Genomic DNA, 20,199 nt, shown 5'->3' with positions numbered 1-20,199 from the left:
GTGGGTGCCAGTTTCCAGCAACAGTCAAGACAGTTCCATTTATTTTTTACTGAAATGTGAAAACATGCATTTATTAAAACACACCAAAGCCACACTAATCTATTACACATTGTAATGGTACATCATCAAATCTAAGATTTCCACAATGAACTGATCCATGAGGTCAAGTCATAAGTCAGCAAATTTCTAACAAATTTCGTCCCTTGGTGTGTGTCCCCTGCGCAGATGGAATGAACTGCATGAACAAGGACCACGGCTGCGCCCACATCTGCAGAGAGGCGCCAGGAAAAGGCGGGGTGTCATGCGAGTGCCGACCTGGTTTTGATCTGGCCAAAAACCAGAAGGACTGTACATGTATGTATCACATCTGACCCCGACAAACACACACACATCCCTGCATGCAAGTAAGGCTGACCTCATGTCAGGTTTGTTAACGGCTCGCAGAGGTGGGATGTCTTGAAGGTATACATGCATTTTTGCATAACGCTTTCCGTCATCTGCTAATCTTTAGTCAATAGACTTGTCACTTTATTTTACAATACACATGGCATCAAGGTATTAACACTTTTTTATAGGCTTGATTTTTATTGGAGTTACGTATTGGTGTGATGAAGGATCTAAACTGTTCCTGTAATAAACATCTGTAATAGCAATGATGGACAAATTCCAGCAGGCCTTCAGTGGTAAAATATGAGGGTGGACATTTAATACCAAAATCAGTTAAGCGTTTCAGGCCAAGCTGAAGGTGCTGAAGGATTCAGTAGAAAGAATTCATGTCTCTAAACACCCCTTTGCTCCTCTATCACTGTTTCTGACTCTTCACACTGAGCGCCTGCAGCCATGGAATTCAGCGCTGCTGTTTTTGAGGGGAGGGGGAATGAGCTTTTAGTTACACTTTGTTTGGCAACACATCTTGTTCTCCTCTCAGACGGTGAAAGTGTAAAGATTGTGAGAGTCTCTGAAAGGCTCTAATGCATCCCCTGCTGTGGTAATATTTCATTGGTGGCAAGGGACGCAGTGCTGTGTCGGCCTGTTGAGCACGGCGGCACAGGACGGTAGTAAATGGGTGATGAAAGAGATGGCAGTTCTCGCTACAAATCACTTCTTCTCTCATGCTCCCTCTGTCTTCCTGCTCTCTCCTCCATTCTTGTTTCGTTTTTTTCCCTTTCTTTTCCCTCTTGAGAGTACATCAAGATTAAATATTGGACAAAGTTAGGGAAGTTTTTTGAAATTATATCAACATACCACTTCATTTGTTTTAAAAATTGAGTGAACTTCAAATGATAAAGGATTTATAATAAATACTGAATAGCTGGCCATTCTAGAGTGAAGGAAGGATGTAAAGGGAGTGAGATCTAATGACAAATGACACTACACTTTTTATTTTCACATTTCTTTGTCTTGTTTTAGACAAATCTGTTCTAATTCCAACTTCCTTAAAGTTTAAATGTCTAATGTTAATGAGAATTTTAGCAAATTAGCATTAGCATTGTTAAATGCACGCTCCATGTTTTCATATTTTGTTCCTTACAATAAACTTAAAAAAATCACATTATAAATAAGTAAGACTTAAATGTGTGTCCTGTCTTCAGTGACATGTAACTATGGAAACGGCGGATGCCAACACACGTGTGATGACACCGACACAGGACCAGTGTGTGGCTGCCACCAGAAGTATGCCCTGCACTCAGACAGCAAGACCTGCATCGGTGAGTGATAAGGCATTATCCTTTCCTGTCTTATTCACACATGTTCCCCAAAGCTCTCACTGCTGCGTGACTGTAACATCTGTTGTGTGGTAGAAGCCCGTGGCACAGATGACACGCAAGAAAGAGAGTGTGGCTGAGGGGGTGTGAGCTCCCCAAAGGTTCTATTCCCCCTGCGCTGGCTTATTTAAGCATGTTTAAACACAAAATAGGCAAGGCGCCTCTTACGCCAAACAGAGTCAGTCACTGACTGACACATCCATAATGACAGTTAATTATTTGTAAGCGTAAGAATAGCATGTGTAGAAATCCTGTAGCCTGGCCTCATCTACAAAACTCTAATTACTGCATTAGGATAAATTAAGATTCTGATATTCCAGTTTCAATGACAGTGTGCTTGTTGACAGACAAGCCCACTGGAGAGGCAAGCAGCCAATGACAGCTGGGGACACACTACACAACATTCACAGGTCTTTACAGATTTTAAAAAGGACTAGGAGTACAGCAGATTTCCTCCTTATCACACAATAATCAACTGCCTGAAGAAGGTTCGCAGACTACATGATCCAAGCTAACTGAAGCCGGCTGCACACAGAAAAACTCTTGCGCACACTCTCGCAAGGGAAACAGTTTAAAGGGTAAACAAACATGGTTGGTTGCATCAATTTTTTGTTTGCCAACCGCTAACATTCCTGCTATGTCTTCTGATCTCCAGTGTCTTTTTCATTGACACTGTTGACGACGCGTGTTTGCAGTCGGGTCTGTGATCAGTTCACACTAGATGGCTACGCCCAGACTCGGCCCAAAAAGACATTCCATTCTCCACCTCCTTCCTATACTGATGTAAATGCAAGAATGTTGGTAAAGTTCGGAAACCTTTTTATTGCAGCTTATGCCAAAAATGGTTGCTGTTTAAGTGTATGACCCTAAAAAGCAATCGAAGGGTTAAGCATGTTAATGTTTTTACCATTTGTTATTTACTCTCCAAACACTGGTGTTCTCAGATTACTTAAACAACTGGTGTTGAGACTGTATTTTATTCTGCTGTTGTGAAGGTGATTAAGTTGAGCACATTGTAGAATCTGAATCTTTCTCTTTCTCAGAACGTGTGTGTTTTCTGTAGTCTGTGTTGGATTACTTGAAGGAATAAATTATTATTAAACTGTGCACACAATATGCATGACCTATTGTCAAGGATACATGGACCAGATAGTTAGTTAGTAGATGGTTCAGTGGAATTGACTTGAAAACACCAAATAAGAGGCCAATCTTTATTCTTTAAAAAATGCTGTGTGGTTTGTCAGGAAAAAAAGGATGAAATCCAAATCAATTACCTAAAACTTCCCCAAAAACCTGGATTTATTGGTGTTATGAGATGGCGGTTGACATGTGATAGCCGGCAGTTCCTCAAATTTGCAAAGTAAGCATATGAGAGTGAACCAAGACCATACCACAGTCTCATTTGGGGCTTTTTTTGTTTTTTACATATTCAGAGCTGATATAAACTCTAGAAAAGGTGTTTATGACAGTTGCCTGAAGCAGCAGTTGGTGACATTCAGAGCTTGTCTTGACTCTCTAAGCTGACAGCATGACAGGTCAATACATTGTGTTGATAATATGACAAAGTCTGGTTCATTTGTCATTAGGTAGTATAAATACACATAAACCAAATAGAAAGTCAAAGTTTTATATTACTTTTACCACTTATGTGAGAAGGTTTGTATAGCTTTTAGACAAATGTCATTTTGATGTCCTTACTGTTGTATTTGAACACTGGAAACATCTTCCTCTTTCTGTGCTTTTGTCCCTCTCTCTGTCCCTCACCCTCACCACTGGAGCAGAGTGCTGTGCTGCTTTTTGGCAGCACTAGTTTTTGACTGCCACTAACTATTTTTTCCTCAGCTGGTAGAAGAAGCGGAACACTCCATCAAGAAAGGACGACTCAGAAGAGAAGGCAGAATGAGAGCGGGAACCCTCCTCTCCCTCTTTTCCCAGTGTCTTGTGTCTTCTCTCTCTCTCTCTGTCTCTCTCTCTCTCTCTCTCTGTCTCTCTCTCTCTCTCTGTCTCTCTCTCTCTCTCTGTCTCTCTCTCTTCATAATTTAAGAAAAGGACCCCTCTGTCTGTGGTCCAAGTGTCCCAACTGTGGGACACTTGGAACTACCTTTAACCCCCCATCCCCTTTTTTTACCCTTTCTATATAGTGCTGTCCTTCTGTTCCTCTTCCTCCTCCCACCTCCTCCTGCTTTCTGGTGATAGTACCTGATTGCCTGTCTTGTCTGAGCATCCATGTTAAAACAAAATCAGGTGGAAATAAGGATGAATCCTCATTGCATTAGAGGAAAGAGTTGATTCTGGGTTGGGGGGGTTTGGAGGCCTTGTTCTAGACTTTGTGGTTAAAAACGGACATCTCAATTGCAGCCTGATCTTAGCCAAAGCCCCCACGAAAGCAAAACCTAACCAACTCCTCCTCCAGCTCTCTCACTACCTCCTCATCCTCCACCTCCCAAACACAAAGCAAGAAAATGACTTCCGTGTCTCCTCCCCATCCATCAGCACCCATTCTTGCTCCACACATGTTAGAGAGGCAGGAACTAGCACACTTCACCTTTCTGTGTTCGTGTAACCTGCCATTTGTGTGTTTGCATGTATTCACTCACATGTGCCGCATCCATTTGTCCGCTTCTTTCACTAATCCGTCCAGCTGCTGTGTGTTTGCTTGCCGAGCTGCATGGGAGACTGCATTTATTTGGTTTCCCCCTTTTTTCTTTCTTGTTTTTTTTTCTTTCATTTTCCCTTTTTCAATTGAAGTACATTTTATTGTTGTTGTTGTTTTGTAGCGACCCTGGTCCTTCTGTTTTCTTCCAGTGCATTGGTTTTACCATTCTCCTCCTAGCTTTAGTAGTGTAGAGTGGTTTAACTCTTCCACTTCCTTGTCCTGTATAGGTCTGGCTCTCTAAAACAACTCCCCCTCTCCGCAGGCCTCTGACCACCACTTAGTCCCATAGACTCCTATAGGAGTGAGTGGCCAGGCTTCTCTCTTCCCACCCCTTCTCACCCTGTCTTACACACTCTCTCTCTCTCACACACACACACAATTTATCTCCCTCTTGGACACATTTTTTCACACACTCAGTCAAGCAGACGCTCTAAAGCACGCACACTGGTATGCAAAAGCTCTTGATTCAACAATCACACACATTCACACAAGCACGTTTCACCCGTTAGCTCAGCACCAGAAAGCCTCCATTCATCCCTGAGTGTGCTTCAGAGAATCCTCCACTTTGTCCATCATGTGCTTGAGGAGAGAGAGAGAGAGAGAGAGAGAGAGAGAGAGAGAGAGAGAGAGAAAACGGTAGCAGGCCAGGTCTGAGGAATGGAAAGGACGTTAATTGTCCCCATATCCACCCCCAACACCCACAAAAAACTGTACATCAAAGGCCTGTCCTTTTGCAGCAAGTGGCATCCATTCACAGAAAGATGCTCATTCAGGCCTTAATGACTCAGGCCCAGGGAAAGGCTGCCCTCCCTCTCTGAGCCCCATCATCAAACCCACCACCCCCCAAAATGCAGCAAATGCATGCCACTTTAACAGCCATCCCCCTTCCAACCTGCCACCTTCCTACATTCCCCCTCCACCCCTGCTGCCCAGCTTTTTGGGAACATGGTGTTTTCCAGCGTTGAGTGTTAAAGCCAGTTGTGATGTGTTCCATAGACAAACAGGCAACCAGCGCTGCCCCCAGACTACCTCCTCCTGCTTTTTATTCCTCTGCATGCCCTCCCTACACTCCCTCTTCAAATCCCATCTCTCCATGTGTGCATCCCTCCTTCTTTCATATACCTCGCCCATTGTGGGCCACGATCGGACTGATTCTTTTTTTGTCTTCTCTTTTTCTTTCTCTTTCTCTGTTTTTTTTCCTTCTGTCCTCATCATTCCCTTCGATCATGTTGTCATTGCTCAGATCTTTGAGCACCTCTCTCTGCTTTGTGATCTCGTCCTTCTCTCTCGACCACTTCTTCTTCTTCTTCTCTTCTCTCATATCCACCTAGTTTTCTTTGCTTCTGTCTCCCTGCCCACATTTAAGACAGCTCGTCTTGGAAATGTCGGACATCCTTCCCCTCCCTCTCTTTCTGGCCTTCCTCCATCCTAATGCGAGGGAATCATTGCTGACACAGTGTGGCTGTTTGATATGGAAGACAGAAACTCCATCGGCGACAACAACAACGTCAACATCAGAATTAAAATCCCCCGTAATGTTCACCCCAATCCCATTCCATCCTCCACAAATCTATCATTTCCACAAAGCCTCTTTTCATATAAGCCTTGAACCCCCTTCCCTTCCTATTTGCCTATACCGCTTATATTTTGTAAGCTACACACTGATACTGATCATTTTCATTTATTTTGTTTTGTTCTTTTGATTTGCTCTGGGGGATTTATCATTTGTTTGGGGGATTAACACTCTAACAGGGATTTTGGCGCTTCTTCATCGCTTCTTGCTTCTTGGCTTTGGTTTTTTTTTTGCTCAAACGCCAAGAGGGGCTGAAGGTCTGGTCATTTGGGCTTCTCATTAACCTGCTGCTCACTGTTTGTCCCCTTGTCACTTGTGTTTTAGAGAAAGATGAGGCTGCAATTGAGAGCTCTGAGTTCAATGCCACGTCAGTAGCTGATGTGGACAAGCGGGTGAAACGGCGGCTACTTATGGGTAACTCTTTTCTTCCTCTTTCTATGTGTTGCCATGGCGCTTGTGCTTGTATCCCGACTCTACTCCTCTTCGTTCCTCCTCGTTCTCTTCTCCCTTATTTATTTTGTTTAAAAAACAATGGTAAACCTTTGACGCCCACTGTGTCTACTCCCACAGTTACAGCTTCGTTGCATCTGTATCTAACATGATGAAAAAGGACTGAAGGAGGTCACTGTTTCTTTAAACTCTTTCTACCTAATTGTACCTAGTTAATTCCTGGATGGCTCTTAGGTTGTTTTTCAGTCACTAACAATTACTTTCCCAGTTACTCCGAATGTTCTGTGTTCCATTATCCTCTTTTTAAATACCCGAGACAAAAAGTATACTATCAAAACAAGAGCTCACTGACTCTATTATCTTATGAGTACAGAGGTGTTCCCTGACACAGCAAAATATTATTTTAGATTTTAGATCTTCATAATATATATATCCTTTTTTTCTTGCTTCGTCTTAAAATCCTTTGCTTCAACTACCCTTGGTCATCCTTGCATCACACCGGTCACTATCGTGCCTCTTATTTTATATTCCCATCAGATAGCCTATTCTTTTTTTCCTGAAGCACCGTTTTCCATCTTCTACCACATTATTTAATCTCATGAATTTCTTTCACTCTCTGAGACAGAGGTAACCAAACAGAGGTTCACCAATCTCCTTTACAGTAATTAAACCATGTCTCCTTGTGCAGGTTTCCTTTCTGCAGGTTCTGGCTTGAAGGAAATTGATGGAAAATCTGTTTTAGGGACTTCCGTGTTGTTCTGTGACCTCTCTGTCCTTTTCTCTCCTCCCTCAGTGACCTCTCTGAAACTCTCCTTTACCACCCGTACCAGCATGTCTCTTGTCCTGCTGGGCTATCAAATATAGCAACAGAGGGTGGCCTATTTTATGTCATAATGCCCTAACACATCCTTTTAAGGTCAAAACAACCACTCCTCACTTCTAACCAGCAATGCAACATGTTGTCAGACTTCTTTGACACTCAGTGTTATCTCAGAGGTATGGACAGATATAAATGTCTTCAATAAAAGGAGTCACACAAGCCCATTTCACCACTGAACACTGGTCAGAGTCCAGAGAATCAGGTGTGCATGCAGCTCCCAGCAGGAGGCTGTCTGTGCCAGATGTGCTGTAGAGGAGAGGTGCTCACCAGAGCAATGAGACTCGTTGGGAATTCAGTTCAATGGTGATTTATATAGCGTTTTACAATCTAAATTCCCAAATACCAAAAGCATTTAAGGAACATTTAACAGAAGAAACATTGAGCTGAACCCGGCTCAAATAGCAGCACCCTCCTGTTGATGGCTAGCCAGGTGGGGGAGGAGGAGGAAGATAGGACTGAGTCGATGAAAGAGAAAGAGAACAACAAACAAATGTCATTATACATCCTGGTTAATATCCGATGAATGTTCGTTGTGTTCAGCCATTAGCATTTACACATGTGGCCGTGCAGGTTAATGTCTGGAGAATGTCCGGAGTGCACTACAAATGCTTTATTTGCAACCTGAAATTGTAGCAGTTTTAGATGTGTTGATCTGATTGGCCTGCCTTGCGTTGAGGGACTCGTATTCGTGCACATAGTTTCACAGAGCACAGTCCAGCCCACTGCTGCACTGGCACAACCTGAGCAGCATCAGTATGTTAGATTTGACACTGCCATCAGTTTGTCTGCCTGTTCTGACGCATGCCGCTGCTGTCTCTGCCCTCGCTGCCATCACACAGCACACACAACACACTGATCAAGACAAATGGTCCTGCAGCCGACATGCTAATAAGAACATGCTGCTGAGGCGAAGGCTGCCTGTTGAGAAAAAGATAGGACAGAGGCGAGGAGTGGGGGTGAGCGTGGGGCTAAAGTCACTATGTGACATTCCATAATGTTAATATTGAATGAACTGCTAAATTAGGCTCCAGGTGCTGGACACGTGTGAGCAAAGTGTCCAAAAAAGAGACATTGTGCAGTGGCTGTAGCCTTGGATAAAAAAATAAATCATCATCTCATAGCAGATGTGTGTATTTGGGTTTGTGTGTTTGTGTATCCCTATAGCTTGATTAGAGAGCAGATCTGTGCTGACTGACAGCTAACTGAAGTGCCTATCGCAGCACTAAAGGACATCTTACTGAGTGCTGAAAGGTTATTGTGCCCCTTTTAACCCTTTTACAGCAGTTACTGTCACTTGGCATGATGCTCGTGTTTACACAGCGTCATGGGTTTCTGTGTTATGCTCTCCAGCTTTGATCAATAGAACACGTGTACTCCTCTCACGGACAGAGGGGGGTGGGGTGAAAGACATGTTTATACTTACTGTCTTTCCTCGTTTCACTTCTCCTCTGTAACATGTTGTCATCTCTGCAGATGAAGCTGCTGCACCTCCTGAATCTGCAAAGTATTATATTCACTTCTTTCATCTTCCCAGCCTTCTTGTGACCGGTTGATTATTTGTTTTTTTCTTGTCATGGCCAACTTAGGGAATCAACCAATGACACATTTTGCCCAAATTAAATAAGAGATGTTAATGTCCATCATTACCAGAACAAAATGTGTAAATGTGGGTGAACCAACCTGCAGATACTGGTAACATGCCTTAAAAATGTTTTTTTACACCTTTTGAAAAAGGTGGTGATGATCTGATTTAAAATTACACTTATTGTTAAGTTGTGATTTGATGTATTTGTTTATAAAAAATAATGTTATCATAACCAACATGCAGTGAATCTTATAGATAGATTGGGTTGTGAAGGAGTCACCTGATGCATCCCTTACAACCAAGTGGCAACCTTCGGGGCTCAAAGTTGAAGCCCATGCGGAAGTGTCAAAACTTGTAATTCACGCCGCAACTGCTGGGGACTGGCTCCAAAAGCGAGTAATTTCCCATAGACTCCCATGTTAAAATGGCCGACTTCACAGCAGAAAAAAACATGTTTACAGCCTGGTACAAAAAACCACTCTGGTCTCAGATGATAGGTTCTCTTCTAGTGTCAATTGTAGGGGGGGTGAATTTTTTTACAACTCACTCGTTTCAATGGTATTCTGACTTAAAAATACGCATAATTATGGGCGTTGCCGCTTGAGTGACAGAGTTGACGTATCACAACGTGAGTTTCCTGCTTCCACGATCGCCCGCCCCCCTACACCCCGCTGGTACTCCCCCTTTTTGTCCATATTTGGAGTTTTGGCGGACGTGACGCTGCCAACATGGCGGCGGTCATCAACGTCCTGGAACCTCCCACCGAGCCTCAGAACGGCTCTTCAGAAACAAACGGGTGACGTCACGGAAGCTCTGCCCATAGTTTTTACTGTCAATGCTTACAACCAAAGAATGGCAGGCTTTGAAACAGGACAGCCTTGTCTCACTGCAGTGATGCAGTTTGTCTATAAATTGAGACACCGCTAACTTCTAGCTGTCATGTGAGGTTGCCAGGTATCCTGCAAACTCAAGAAGCACGTCTGAAAACATTAATTTGATGTGCAGGTAGACGTTTTGATGGTAAAAGCTTTCGCACTGTTGAACTAACTATTATTGCTGTGTCAAAAATCCAAAGGCACACAGTCATGTCTATGTAACAGCATTCATTTCATGGGCATCTGACATAACTGATACACATCTAGGTGGTGTAATGGTGCACATCTGAGCCATTTTTTGCATTTACACTAGAATTATTGTGGTGACGTGCACTTGATACTTTGCTGAACACTTCCTGTGTACATACAGGAGACATGACACACCTGACCTTACTGTTGCTAGAGAGAAGCTACATGGACAAATATGCCTCTACAACACACTCAGATTCAAACAAACCAGATGGAAAGAAATATGCAGAGTTGCTGAAGGTGGTATGAAGGGCTTGTCCAGCACATCAATCAGGCTCAGCGTTTCATCTGTGTTCCTGCACTCAGCCGGGCCCTGGGGCTGGGCTGGGCGTGGCCTGGAGAGAGAGAGGGGGGGCTCTGAGCAGGACTGTGCTCACCCTTAGTTAATGATAGGGCCCACTGTACTCAATATAAATCACTCTGACCCATAAACACCACCTCCACACACATCAAGCCTGCTCGCATGCACATACACCTTTTCATTCGCACAAAAACTCTTGTTGACTGTATACACTTGTGTAGGCACGTAAACCTTGACGCAGTGCACATTCTCAGACACACACAGAGGGAGACAGGGGTCTGCAGCTTTAAACTACAAGGTCCATCAGACATGCTGCCTGCGTGATGGAGTGTCTCTCCTTCAAGCCTTCCTCTCTGCTAAATTTTTTCACTCTGCAAAACGTCTAAATTTTTGGCATTTGAAATAGTTTAGCAATCTGGCTTCAGAACTTCTGCTGAGAGAGACATGAAAAGGATTTCAAATGATGAACACAGAACCGTGATAGATAAACACAGCAAGGAACAAACACGGGCTAGAAAACAGAGATTAAGGGAAGGAGCCGTGAGACTGACGTTGTTTGGAGCTGCATGAGGGAACACAAACAAATCTACAAATACCTTCCTGTTTCTTGATAGAAAGCATCAGCCATCTTGGCTCTGATGTGTTTGTGACTCTGCATTCTGAAAGGGCATTATGCTAATGCCTTGACCTCTTGATGTGGATGTGTTTGCCAGTCTGAATGGGCTTTTCCTATTTCCCCCTCGTCACTCAAGCACACAATCTCCTGGCATTTTAATTAAACAGGAAAAGCTGCCAAAGAGGCTGGGAGGGATCCTTCATTTACAATACACTGTTGCCCTTCAGAAGCCTTTTGAATTCCAAAATGTCATCTTTCTAGGAAATAAAGAAAATAGGTTTTATATGTCGTGAATCTGACCAAATATTTATTTAAACAGTAAGAAGAAAGTTCCTACCTCATGTACTGAAGACAATTGGGATATGTAGGACTTGGATTTTCCCTGAATTATGAAGTCTATCAAAAGAAGAGCCATTACTAAGAGATACTTCCTTATTAGGTGTAGTTTTGATGAATCCCTTTCAATGTCAAATTTTGGCCTCCTCAGCACTTCTTGAGGCCTATTGGGCAAGTGTGTGCTGAGCTTTGCTAAAGCAACAGTGGCTGGGCAGGTGAGGTAGAGTTACCATGAGCTTGTGTTTGTTTTAGGATCACCTCATGCAATATTCACAAGTCCCAGCCAACCTTATCTGCACTACGTACAAGAACATTTTTCTGGAGAAAAAATATACACGCTGGTTCTGCCAAGTGTGTTCTAGACTTACAGCACTCAATGTACTAACTTTATTTTTCCACCTACTTACCTTAACTTTACCTTTTTATTTGTGTTAACTGATTTCTTGTCAATTTTGGAAACAGGACCGGCCTTTGGGCCACCCTCTTCTGTCAGCACAGTGTTGTGTGTTCTTGTTTTGTTGTAAGGTTACAATGTCTGTAATAAATCCTCATGGGACCCTCTACATTATGAGCCTTGTATTTATCTTTATAAAATGTCTCTGTTCATGAAAGAATGGTCTGATGAGATATAACTTTTTTCATTTGTGTGTTGACAAAGCTACATGACAAAGAATACATTATGTCCTCCTGTGCTGTTATTATGTATTCATGAACGCATGAAGCTTTGTCTCAACCCACACCGTTCAGTGTCTGTACTGTCTGGGTTTCAGAAGCAGGGGTCATGTGTTAACAACCCCTTTTCTCCTCTCTCCACCTCTGTCCCCTCCATCTGCAGAGACGTGCGCCGTGAACAATGGTGGCTGCGACAGGACGTGTAAAGACACCGCCACAGGGGTGCGCTGCAGCTGCCCTGTAGGATTCACTCTGCAGCCAGACGGCAAAACCTGCAAAGGTCAGTAAAGACATGAAAATGCGTGAGGTCCACAGATATGCTTTAAAGGTCAGTGGTGCACACTAGCTAGTGAGTAAATGCTTTACATGCACAAAAGAGGCCAAGTCCTCCTGAGCCTGACTGGTATCTGAGTGATCAAGAGCCAAACCCCGAACCTTCCATCCGCTTCACTTCCAGCCCCACCAAGCTCTGGTCGCGGTCATTGGCGCTTGCCGCTGCTTGTTGTTGTTGCTTTTGCAACTGAGCATTTCTCCACTTCCGACAGCCCAGAGCTGATGTCAATGATGGTGGTCCGAGGAGAAGATGCCACAGCGGGGGCCTTAACTTCCCAAGAGGTTATTATAGCATTGTGGCTTTCCTCTAAACAAACAGTCTAACTGAGGCTAACTTGTGGGTTCAAACAAAGTCACACATTGGTCTTTATAGGCAATCATTCTTCCTTAAGGCTAGAAAGAGAGATTTTGCTTCGAAATGATGTTTGTTTTTAGTCCGGATGGTTAGGATGCAGGAACAATATACTGCATGTAAATGGTAGAGTATTCCCCATCAAAGGGTTGAAAAAGATAGAAGAGAAAATAGAGAATATTCTACAAAAGGATTCTTGGTGGCAGACAACATGGAGGATGATACACAGTTCCTGTGTTTCATTTGGGCTTTTATTTAATGTTGCTACATCTTCTTGTAGTACTTCCATTTACAGAGCATGAATTTGACAGGGATGCGACATTAAATATCAAATAGGCCAACTTGTGCACAAAGCAGCTTTACGATAAAAGCTTTTAACACACTGATCGCACACATTCACCATTGCATACGGCTAATTTAACAGAACAGACATACTCATTCTCACCATGAATGTAGTAGAGACAAAGCAGGGATGCACATCACCGCCCAGCAAAACCCCACACGTGACACACATGCTTGAGGGGGGCATACAGTTGGGAGTCGTCATAGCAACAAGGCATTGGTTCAGGTGACAGCAAATTGGCTGTTTGTGTAACAGAAGCTGAACACCTTATGTGACTGTGCTCTTATAAATGTGTGTGTGTGTGTATGTTCTGGAGTGTGTGTGAGTGTCAGGCAGTCTGAGAATGTGGCACGTAGGTGTGTAAAATCCTGGAGCCGGAGCTGTCTCAGGCCTGCCAGGCAGACGGCGCGTCAGCAAACTTTGAGATGTTTGAACAGTGAGGCCCATGCTGGCCACTGTCACTCTTTTCTCTCTCTCTCTCTGTCTCTCTCCCCTTTCCTTCCACCCATGACACACACACACACTCACACAGACAGCACCATCCAGCTGCAGATGCAGTAAGTACAGTTGCAAAAATGCTTAACAAAGGACAACCAATCCTTCATAATTATCTTAATTTACAGAGCCTGAGAATCCATCACAAATCACCAGAAGCCCCAATGTGGCTGGTTTTACAGATAATGGTGCAGATACATGTGGTAATCTGCTGCATATAGGAGCAGCAGGATAGTTTTAATATTATAATAGGCTGCTGGCCTGCTAATGAATGAAGCAGCTTTGAGAAATAACCACAGCATTTATTATAACCATCTCTTCAATGTTGTGTATTGACCAGAAAAGTTAGGCTGGCACAGTCGATTCCTTCCCAGAGTTCAGCACTGAGCTCACCTATGCTCAACCTGAAAACGTCGCTGGTTCGGTTTAGGTTTACTCAGGGTTTAAGTAACCTGATATGTTGTTAACCCACAAACCCATAGAAAAGTTAAATTACAGAGTACTACTGGATCTTCTGCACTTATTATTCATATAATTAAAAAAAAACATTCTGGCAGCATCATCCTGCTGATGGGTATGTTAAAATCACAGCTGCATGCTGGGAGAACATCTTTTCGCCTGCCCTGGTGTAAAGTTCAAGCCCAGCAGCTTGTGCGAACACTTCCACTCTGTCTCCTGGTGATTTGTGGTCCCTGACAGAACCCAGCATTTACAGTGCTGGAAATATGAAAAGTCCCCTCTCTGTTTTTTTGGGCATGAGTTGAGTGGGGAAGATGGATAGGAGCGCAGTCCAGCTGTGCCACGCCCACATAATTTGGCTGTGAATCAGCCTCGGGGTTTCATAAATCCAGTGCTAAGGGGAGCTGAGAGACACAGAGCAGGCAGTGCACATCGATCACTATCTATCAACCTGGTCACCAAGCAGGAAAACACACACACTCATTGAGACACATGCAATGATGTTCAAGGCTCTTAAACAGTGTGGGGCCATGGTTTCCAGCCTTTACTGGAATGGAAGCAGCCAAAGCTGCATCTGAATTTTAATCTTTTTCTTGAAAACTATACACGGTGCGTTTTAACTCTGGTGGCACCTGTAATCACCATCATGTTAGCAGTGTGTTGTAGTGCATTGGCCAGGGTATAATTTAGCCAGTTATGGAACATTGTAGTTAGCAGCAGGATAAATGCCACACTGTGAGGTGGTCTCATCTAATGTGCCAGTAAATTGCTTGATAGAGGCAGACAGCTCTCTCCCCACCTCTCCTTCTATCCCTGCCTGTCTGCCTCTACCTTGCTCTAAAGCCAAGGGGATGTGCCCTGTCATGCCTGTCTATCATAATCATTTCAATATAAACTATGTAGGGCATGTTTAAAACCCACCAGTCTGATAAACGCCCTTTTATCTGCGCTGACAGACAAGGCGGTTCAGCCTCTCACGATGACAGACGCGCCAAGCTGAGGAGGCGTTTGCATCGCGGGGCTCTCGTGCCGACGACTGGGTGAGAGAGCGAGAAGCAGAGAGAGATTTTTTTTTCTAGCTGTTTCCAGATGTTTAAATTAGAAGGTGCACATTGGAGGTTAGATGTCCATGTGTGCTCCTGTTTCTGTGGGTTAATTAACTCACATTTAGGTGGCCTGTATTTTGTACACATACAAGCTCACAAGAGGTTGGATGTGTGTCTGTCTGTGGATAGCGTGTGGTCGATGCACTGTGCTGTAGCAGTACACAGTGTGTATTGGCACCTGAGACACGTCCTCACTGGCCTGCATTCCTCTTCTACCTAGAAAAAAAGACCTGAAAATACACACCGACTACAGCACAAACACGTGTTTGTTCCTCTATTTCCATGGGGACACCAGACTGAAATAATGGATTTTTTAGCTTCTTAACCCATAACAACAAAATACTAGACTCTAAAACCTCATCTTAAAGTGTAGATGATAGAACGACCTTATGTTGCATTACCTACAAGGTTCTGTAGAGCAGTTGTGAAGCTTTTTGTGGAGGCTCCAGCTACTGTCATCTTGGCAACACCTGAGTTCACCTGACTCCTGCTTAATCCAAATATGGGCAAATGTTTTTTTAAAGGGTTTTTATCTCAGCCTTTATTTGACAGAAAGCAACAAGGAGGGAGAGACAGGGGACAATGAGGCTAGAAATGAACCCAGGCTGCTGCAACCCGGAGAACGATCAGAGCTCAGTAGGACACACACTTTCAAAGGAAAAGTAATTGTGTTGGTCATTCAAACTGTATACACATAACATTAGCAAGCTGACCAGATGTTGATTGGATGTAAAAATAGTTATTGTTACTTATGAAAGTGAACCCTGGTGAGTGCCACCATCCACTCTAACCTCCATTTTTTCTCCAATTGTGACAGTTCACAAAAACACAGTTGCATTACAAACAAGTTGCAGTCATGTTGCGCATACATATATATTCAAGAACATACACATAAATATACTTTCATGGGATGGCATGTTGATACAGTTTGTCTTTGTAGTAGCTTGTGTGTCCCTGTTGCCAAAGTTAGGAGTCACAAATCAACTTTACACAGGCACACTGAGTCATAATGCTGCGGTCAGTATTACCTTACATGACTGCACCATGGCCGGCAGTCCCCACTCCGGTCAGCGCGGGCTCAGATCACTGGCTGTTTTATTGTTGTATAAAACTGAGAGTTTTCCTTGGCCCGCACGCTCCCGTAGAGTGTTTGTTATTAAACAAAATCAAGCTCTGGGGTCGTTTAATACCTGAACAAATACACGCTGCCTCCTGGCCTGATGTCTGTCCTCGCCACTGACAACACCCTGTGAAGAAAACCAACGCTCTCCAAGAAAACTAGATCCCCTATCCTCCATCCATAATTATTTGTGGAGGCTCGGGTTTCTGCAAATGTATTCCATTTAATTGAGTTTTACTGCAAATATTTGGTAAAACTACACAACTCCTTTCCAGTGTGTGCAGCTTGTTCTCTGGAGTTATGAGCTATGCATTCCTACAATCATGACTAAAACAGGTTTAAGTGGTCGGTTTGCTTGTTTGTTTTCTGTTTTTCATCTCAGTCTTTCAAGTAGTGTGGTACACCATGAGCTTACATAACAGTCTGACCTTTCTCTTGACCCCTGGACACAGGGTTCAGAGGTGAGTCAGGCTTCACTCACTCCACCCTCCCTGGTGGCAGAAGCGCTGATCAATCGGGTCAGCTGCTGAGTCTTAATCAGGCAGCTGAGCCCCACAGCAGCATCAGGGTCTCTGGAGTTGGGTTTCTCATTCCAAACACTGGGCTTCTCAAATGCAGCCCTCAGGCTCACAGAGAAGCAGGCGGAGGGCTTGTTTCCTTTGGCCCAGGTGGATGTTAGCAAGCCTTCTCTTTTGGCCCTTAGCCTCATCTGTGGCCAGCACAGTGTATGTGAAGAGTTCACTACTAAAATATCGACCCTAGAAGAAAAATGCATTCCCTAAAGGTCACTGTTCAACTTCCAGCTTATTCATTTGAAATTCCATTCAGTAGGAGGTCTATTATTTGGGTTATTGATATTTTTGTGTTTTTTTTTTTAAATCTAGAATATTTTCCTTAACCAACTCTGAGAATATTTTTTTACATTTCTGGTCAGTTAGTCACTGCTACATCAAGTAAACCTCTCAGGTCCACTGCAGCGTTTGTTTGCTCTCTGATTTTCATGGTCGGACATACGACTTTCATCGCTGACTACAGTAACTCTGTTTCTTTGGTTGTTAAATTGCTCTAAAGTCTAAACCCCCAAAAATTGCATGTCATACAAATGTAGACAGCAGAGACCCACAGTCTCTAGCAAAGGATGGAGCTATTGATTGAAGGGAGCAAAGAGGATCGATCATCTAGAGTAAATGTCAGTTATAGATCCCAGGAGATAGAATATGTGTGTGAATATGTGTGATCCAGGTTTGTCCGTCAGTGCTGTCCATGTTCAGTCCAATGTGAAGTGTTATGCAGTTAATTAGTAGCTCCCTCATTAACAAACACCTCCTGCTATAATTGCTTGTAGCGATCCAGATGGTCGTGTATGATGACAATTCTGCATTGCAACATCCTACATAGCAGAGCAGCATTGCTTTAGAGATACCCAACACTTGCAAATACTGTTTTTTGTATTTGCATGAACCATACCAGATGATTTATCTTTATATAACTACTCCATTATTTGCAGAACCAGTTCTGAAGTAGAGCTGCTACACATGCCAGGCCATCCTCCCTTCACACACTCTTCAGTTGTCTTTATCTATCCCCTTTCTCTTTGCTCCAAACTTTATCATTTCAAGATGTGCAGAGGCCTAATGTATTTATTTAAGCTCAAAGCTTATTTAAGCTCCATTAAGGGTAATTATATACCCTATTATAAGGCTCAGCCATCCCCCAGAGTGGCCATTAAGTGTGGGTAGATGCAGTGTTCTGCCAGCTGCCAGAATAATTACGAAGCTGTGTCTGTCTGTGTTGGGTAGACCCAGGGTGGTATCCACTGTTTTTACATAGGCATTAGAGCGGAGACGACGTGGGCAGAGAGGGAATGATGTGTGTGTTTCTGTTTGTGTATTTGGCTCACTTGCTAACACGCCTGAGAGGATCTAGGTTTCCTCTTTCCTAAGGCTTTTCTTCTGGAGGTTTCTGTGTCATTTTAATTTATTATTTAAAAAGAAAGAAATACAGACAATTTCCACAAAATGTTTGTGTATATGTAGACTAAAAAGACTAAAAAACTACAACAATGGAAAACAGTAAAATCACAAGTATACAATTAATTAGAAACTGATAAAAACAGTTTACATTTTGGATGATTAGTCAGATATCTAGGCATACTTTAATGCCCTCACCTGTCCCACTCTCCTAAAATAAATAAATAAATAAAAGCAGAGCCTCATTCTCTTCCTATCAGCCACAGGGAAATCCGTTTTAGAGCCAGATGGAGGGGCAATCCCTTTAAAAGGCCGCTGACAATGCTCAGCAGGACGTGGAGTTTACTACTTTTTTTTTTTTTTTTAATAGTGCAGAGCACAGCCAGCTCGTTGTGGATTCCTGTCTCAGCTCCATATTTAGATGAAGAGTTCATTCAGCAGAATCTTCCTGAGGATACGCAGTGAGATGATCAGGCCAGGGAGGCCTGAGTCTACCCTGATGGAAAAACACAGTGGCTGTTTTATAAGGGCTCTTATCACGCTACACCGAGGAACATTTCAAATCAAAATAATGGTCATGCATGGGAGGAAGGACATTTTCCGCTAAATCCTAATTACAGTCAGTCTGGAGTACACAGGTTTTTAGCAGGTTTTAAGGAGCCTAACAAGAATATACAGAAGTTGGCATCAGTATATATGCATGATCTACATACAATCTGTAACTCTTATGCTCTTTTGTTGCTTTGCATGATGTTCTGAATCAAATGGGCTCTGTTAATTTTTTATTTTTTGCAGTATTGTGTTTGTTGCACCTTGTGTATTTGCTAGTTTCTACCTATGTGTTCAAAAGCTTCAAGCAGAACAAGTGGACTCGTCCCCTTGAAGACGTTTCGCTGCTCCTAAGAACTGGCTGACAGGGCCAGTTGCCATGCAAGCTCTTAAATTTTAAAAAAAATGACTTTGGTGTCTTCTGTTGAGACATTGTCATTCCAAGACAACAGCTTTTTGTGTTTGCACCTTGGCGATTGATTGTGTAGTGAAGTACTATTCCAAAGTGAGCAAAAAAGTTTCAAAAAGTCCTTTTTCTTTGTCAAATATACATTTCAAGTAACACAAGCCACATTCCAGCATCACTTACAACTTTACGACAAAAAGTCATTTCAACTGTTTTCACGGAACATTAAATTGATTAGCTATATAAACCAAACCATGTAATAAACCAGCAACAGCCACTACACGTTTCCTCAAACTTTGTTGGGAAAAGTCATCGGATTACAGTCTCCCTCCATCCTCTCTCCTCCTCCTCTTTCTCTGTGGTGTCTTGCTCAACTTATTCCCTAGCTCAAGAGCTTAGGTGCTAATCCCTCACAGTTTTCATCATTTAGAGCACCAATCAAAAAGAGCTTAGCCTTTGTAATCTGCCAGACTATCGTCCCTCCTTTGTCCTTTGCTTTTGCTCCACATCTCCTCTTTCTACCCTTCACCTTCTAAAACTGTCTAGCCTGATCTCCTCTAATTGTCGGTCTCCCTCCCTCTAATACATTTTTACTGCAGTAGAAAGAAGTGCTTTCACTATCTGGATAGGGTGTACTTGCACTAATTTTCATCCAAAATGAGCAGAAACATGAATTTGTATGTACAGGTCAGCATAGAAAGATATTTTATTTTTCACATGTGGGTTCATCTGAGGGCATGCTCTGCTGGATGAGGCGAGGAAATAAGGCGGGAGTTGGTGAAACCCGATCTGCCAGCAGGTTTGTAGCTGGCACTGAAAGTGATGCCTCGGGGGTGATTGTATCCGTCTTATTATTATTTTAGAATATGTGCCTCTGGATCCCTGAACCACACCTGGGTTAGAGCTCAGGTATCCAGCTTTTATTCCACTAGGATTCAGCAGACACTTTCTCCCAGGACCATGTGTGTGTTTATTTGTTTTAGTGCGGGACGCATTGTGAATGTTGTACCCAGCAGTCATAGCACCTGCCCATGCTGTCTGTTGTATAGTATGTGCTTTAAAGCCAACCTGCTGCTGGTTTTAGAGCTGTTTGGGATGAAGGATGCA

At 43.2% G+C, this 20,199-nt stretch overlaps 1 protein-coding gene across 4 annotated transcripts in view; it reads left to right on the top strand.

Moving 5' to 3' along the window:
• The window catches only part of scube1 (signal peptide, CUB domain, EGF-like 1), a 65,550-nt gene that overhangs the window by 30,976 nt on the left and 14,375 nt on the right, over nt 1-20,199 (top strand). For 2 of the 4 annotated variants that reach the window (XM_028397716.1, XM_028397735.1), the window contains exons 5-8: nt 226-354; nt 1,593-1,709; nt 6,320-6,409; nt 12,123-12,239. In XM_028397716.1, coding sequence (XP_028253517.1) covers nt 226-354; nt 1,593-1,709; nt 6,320-6,409; nt 12,123-12,239 — 453 coding nt within the window. The remainder of the gene's footprint in view (nt 1-225; nt 355-1,592; nt 1,710-6,319; nt 6,410-12,122; nt 12,240-20,199) is intronic. The other 2 variants (XM_028397743.1, XM_028397726.1) reach the window with 1 other exon arrangement.

This window comes from Parambassis ranga, chromosome 2, assembly GCF_900634625.1.
Source record: "Parambassis ranga chromosome 2, fParRan2.1, whole genome shotgun sequence".
Classification (NCBI taxonomy): Eukaryota; Metazoa; Chordata; class Actinopteri; family Ambassidae; genus Parambassis; species Parambassis ranga.
Note: the sequence above shows the minus strand (reverse complement) of the source record. Positions and strands in the feature narration are given on the sequence as shown.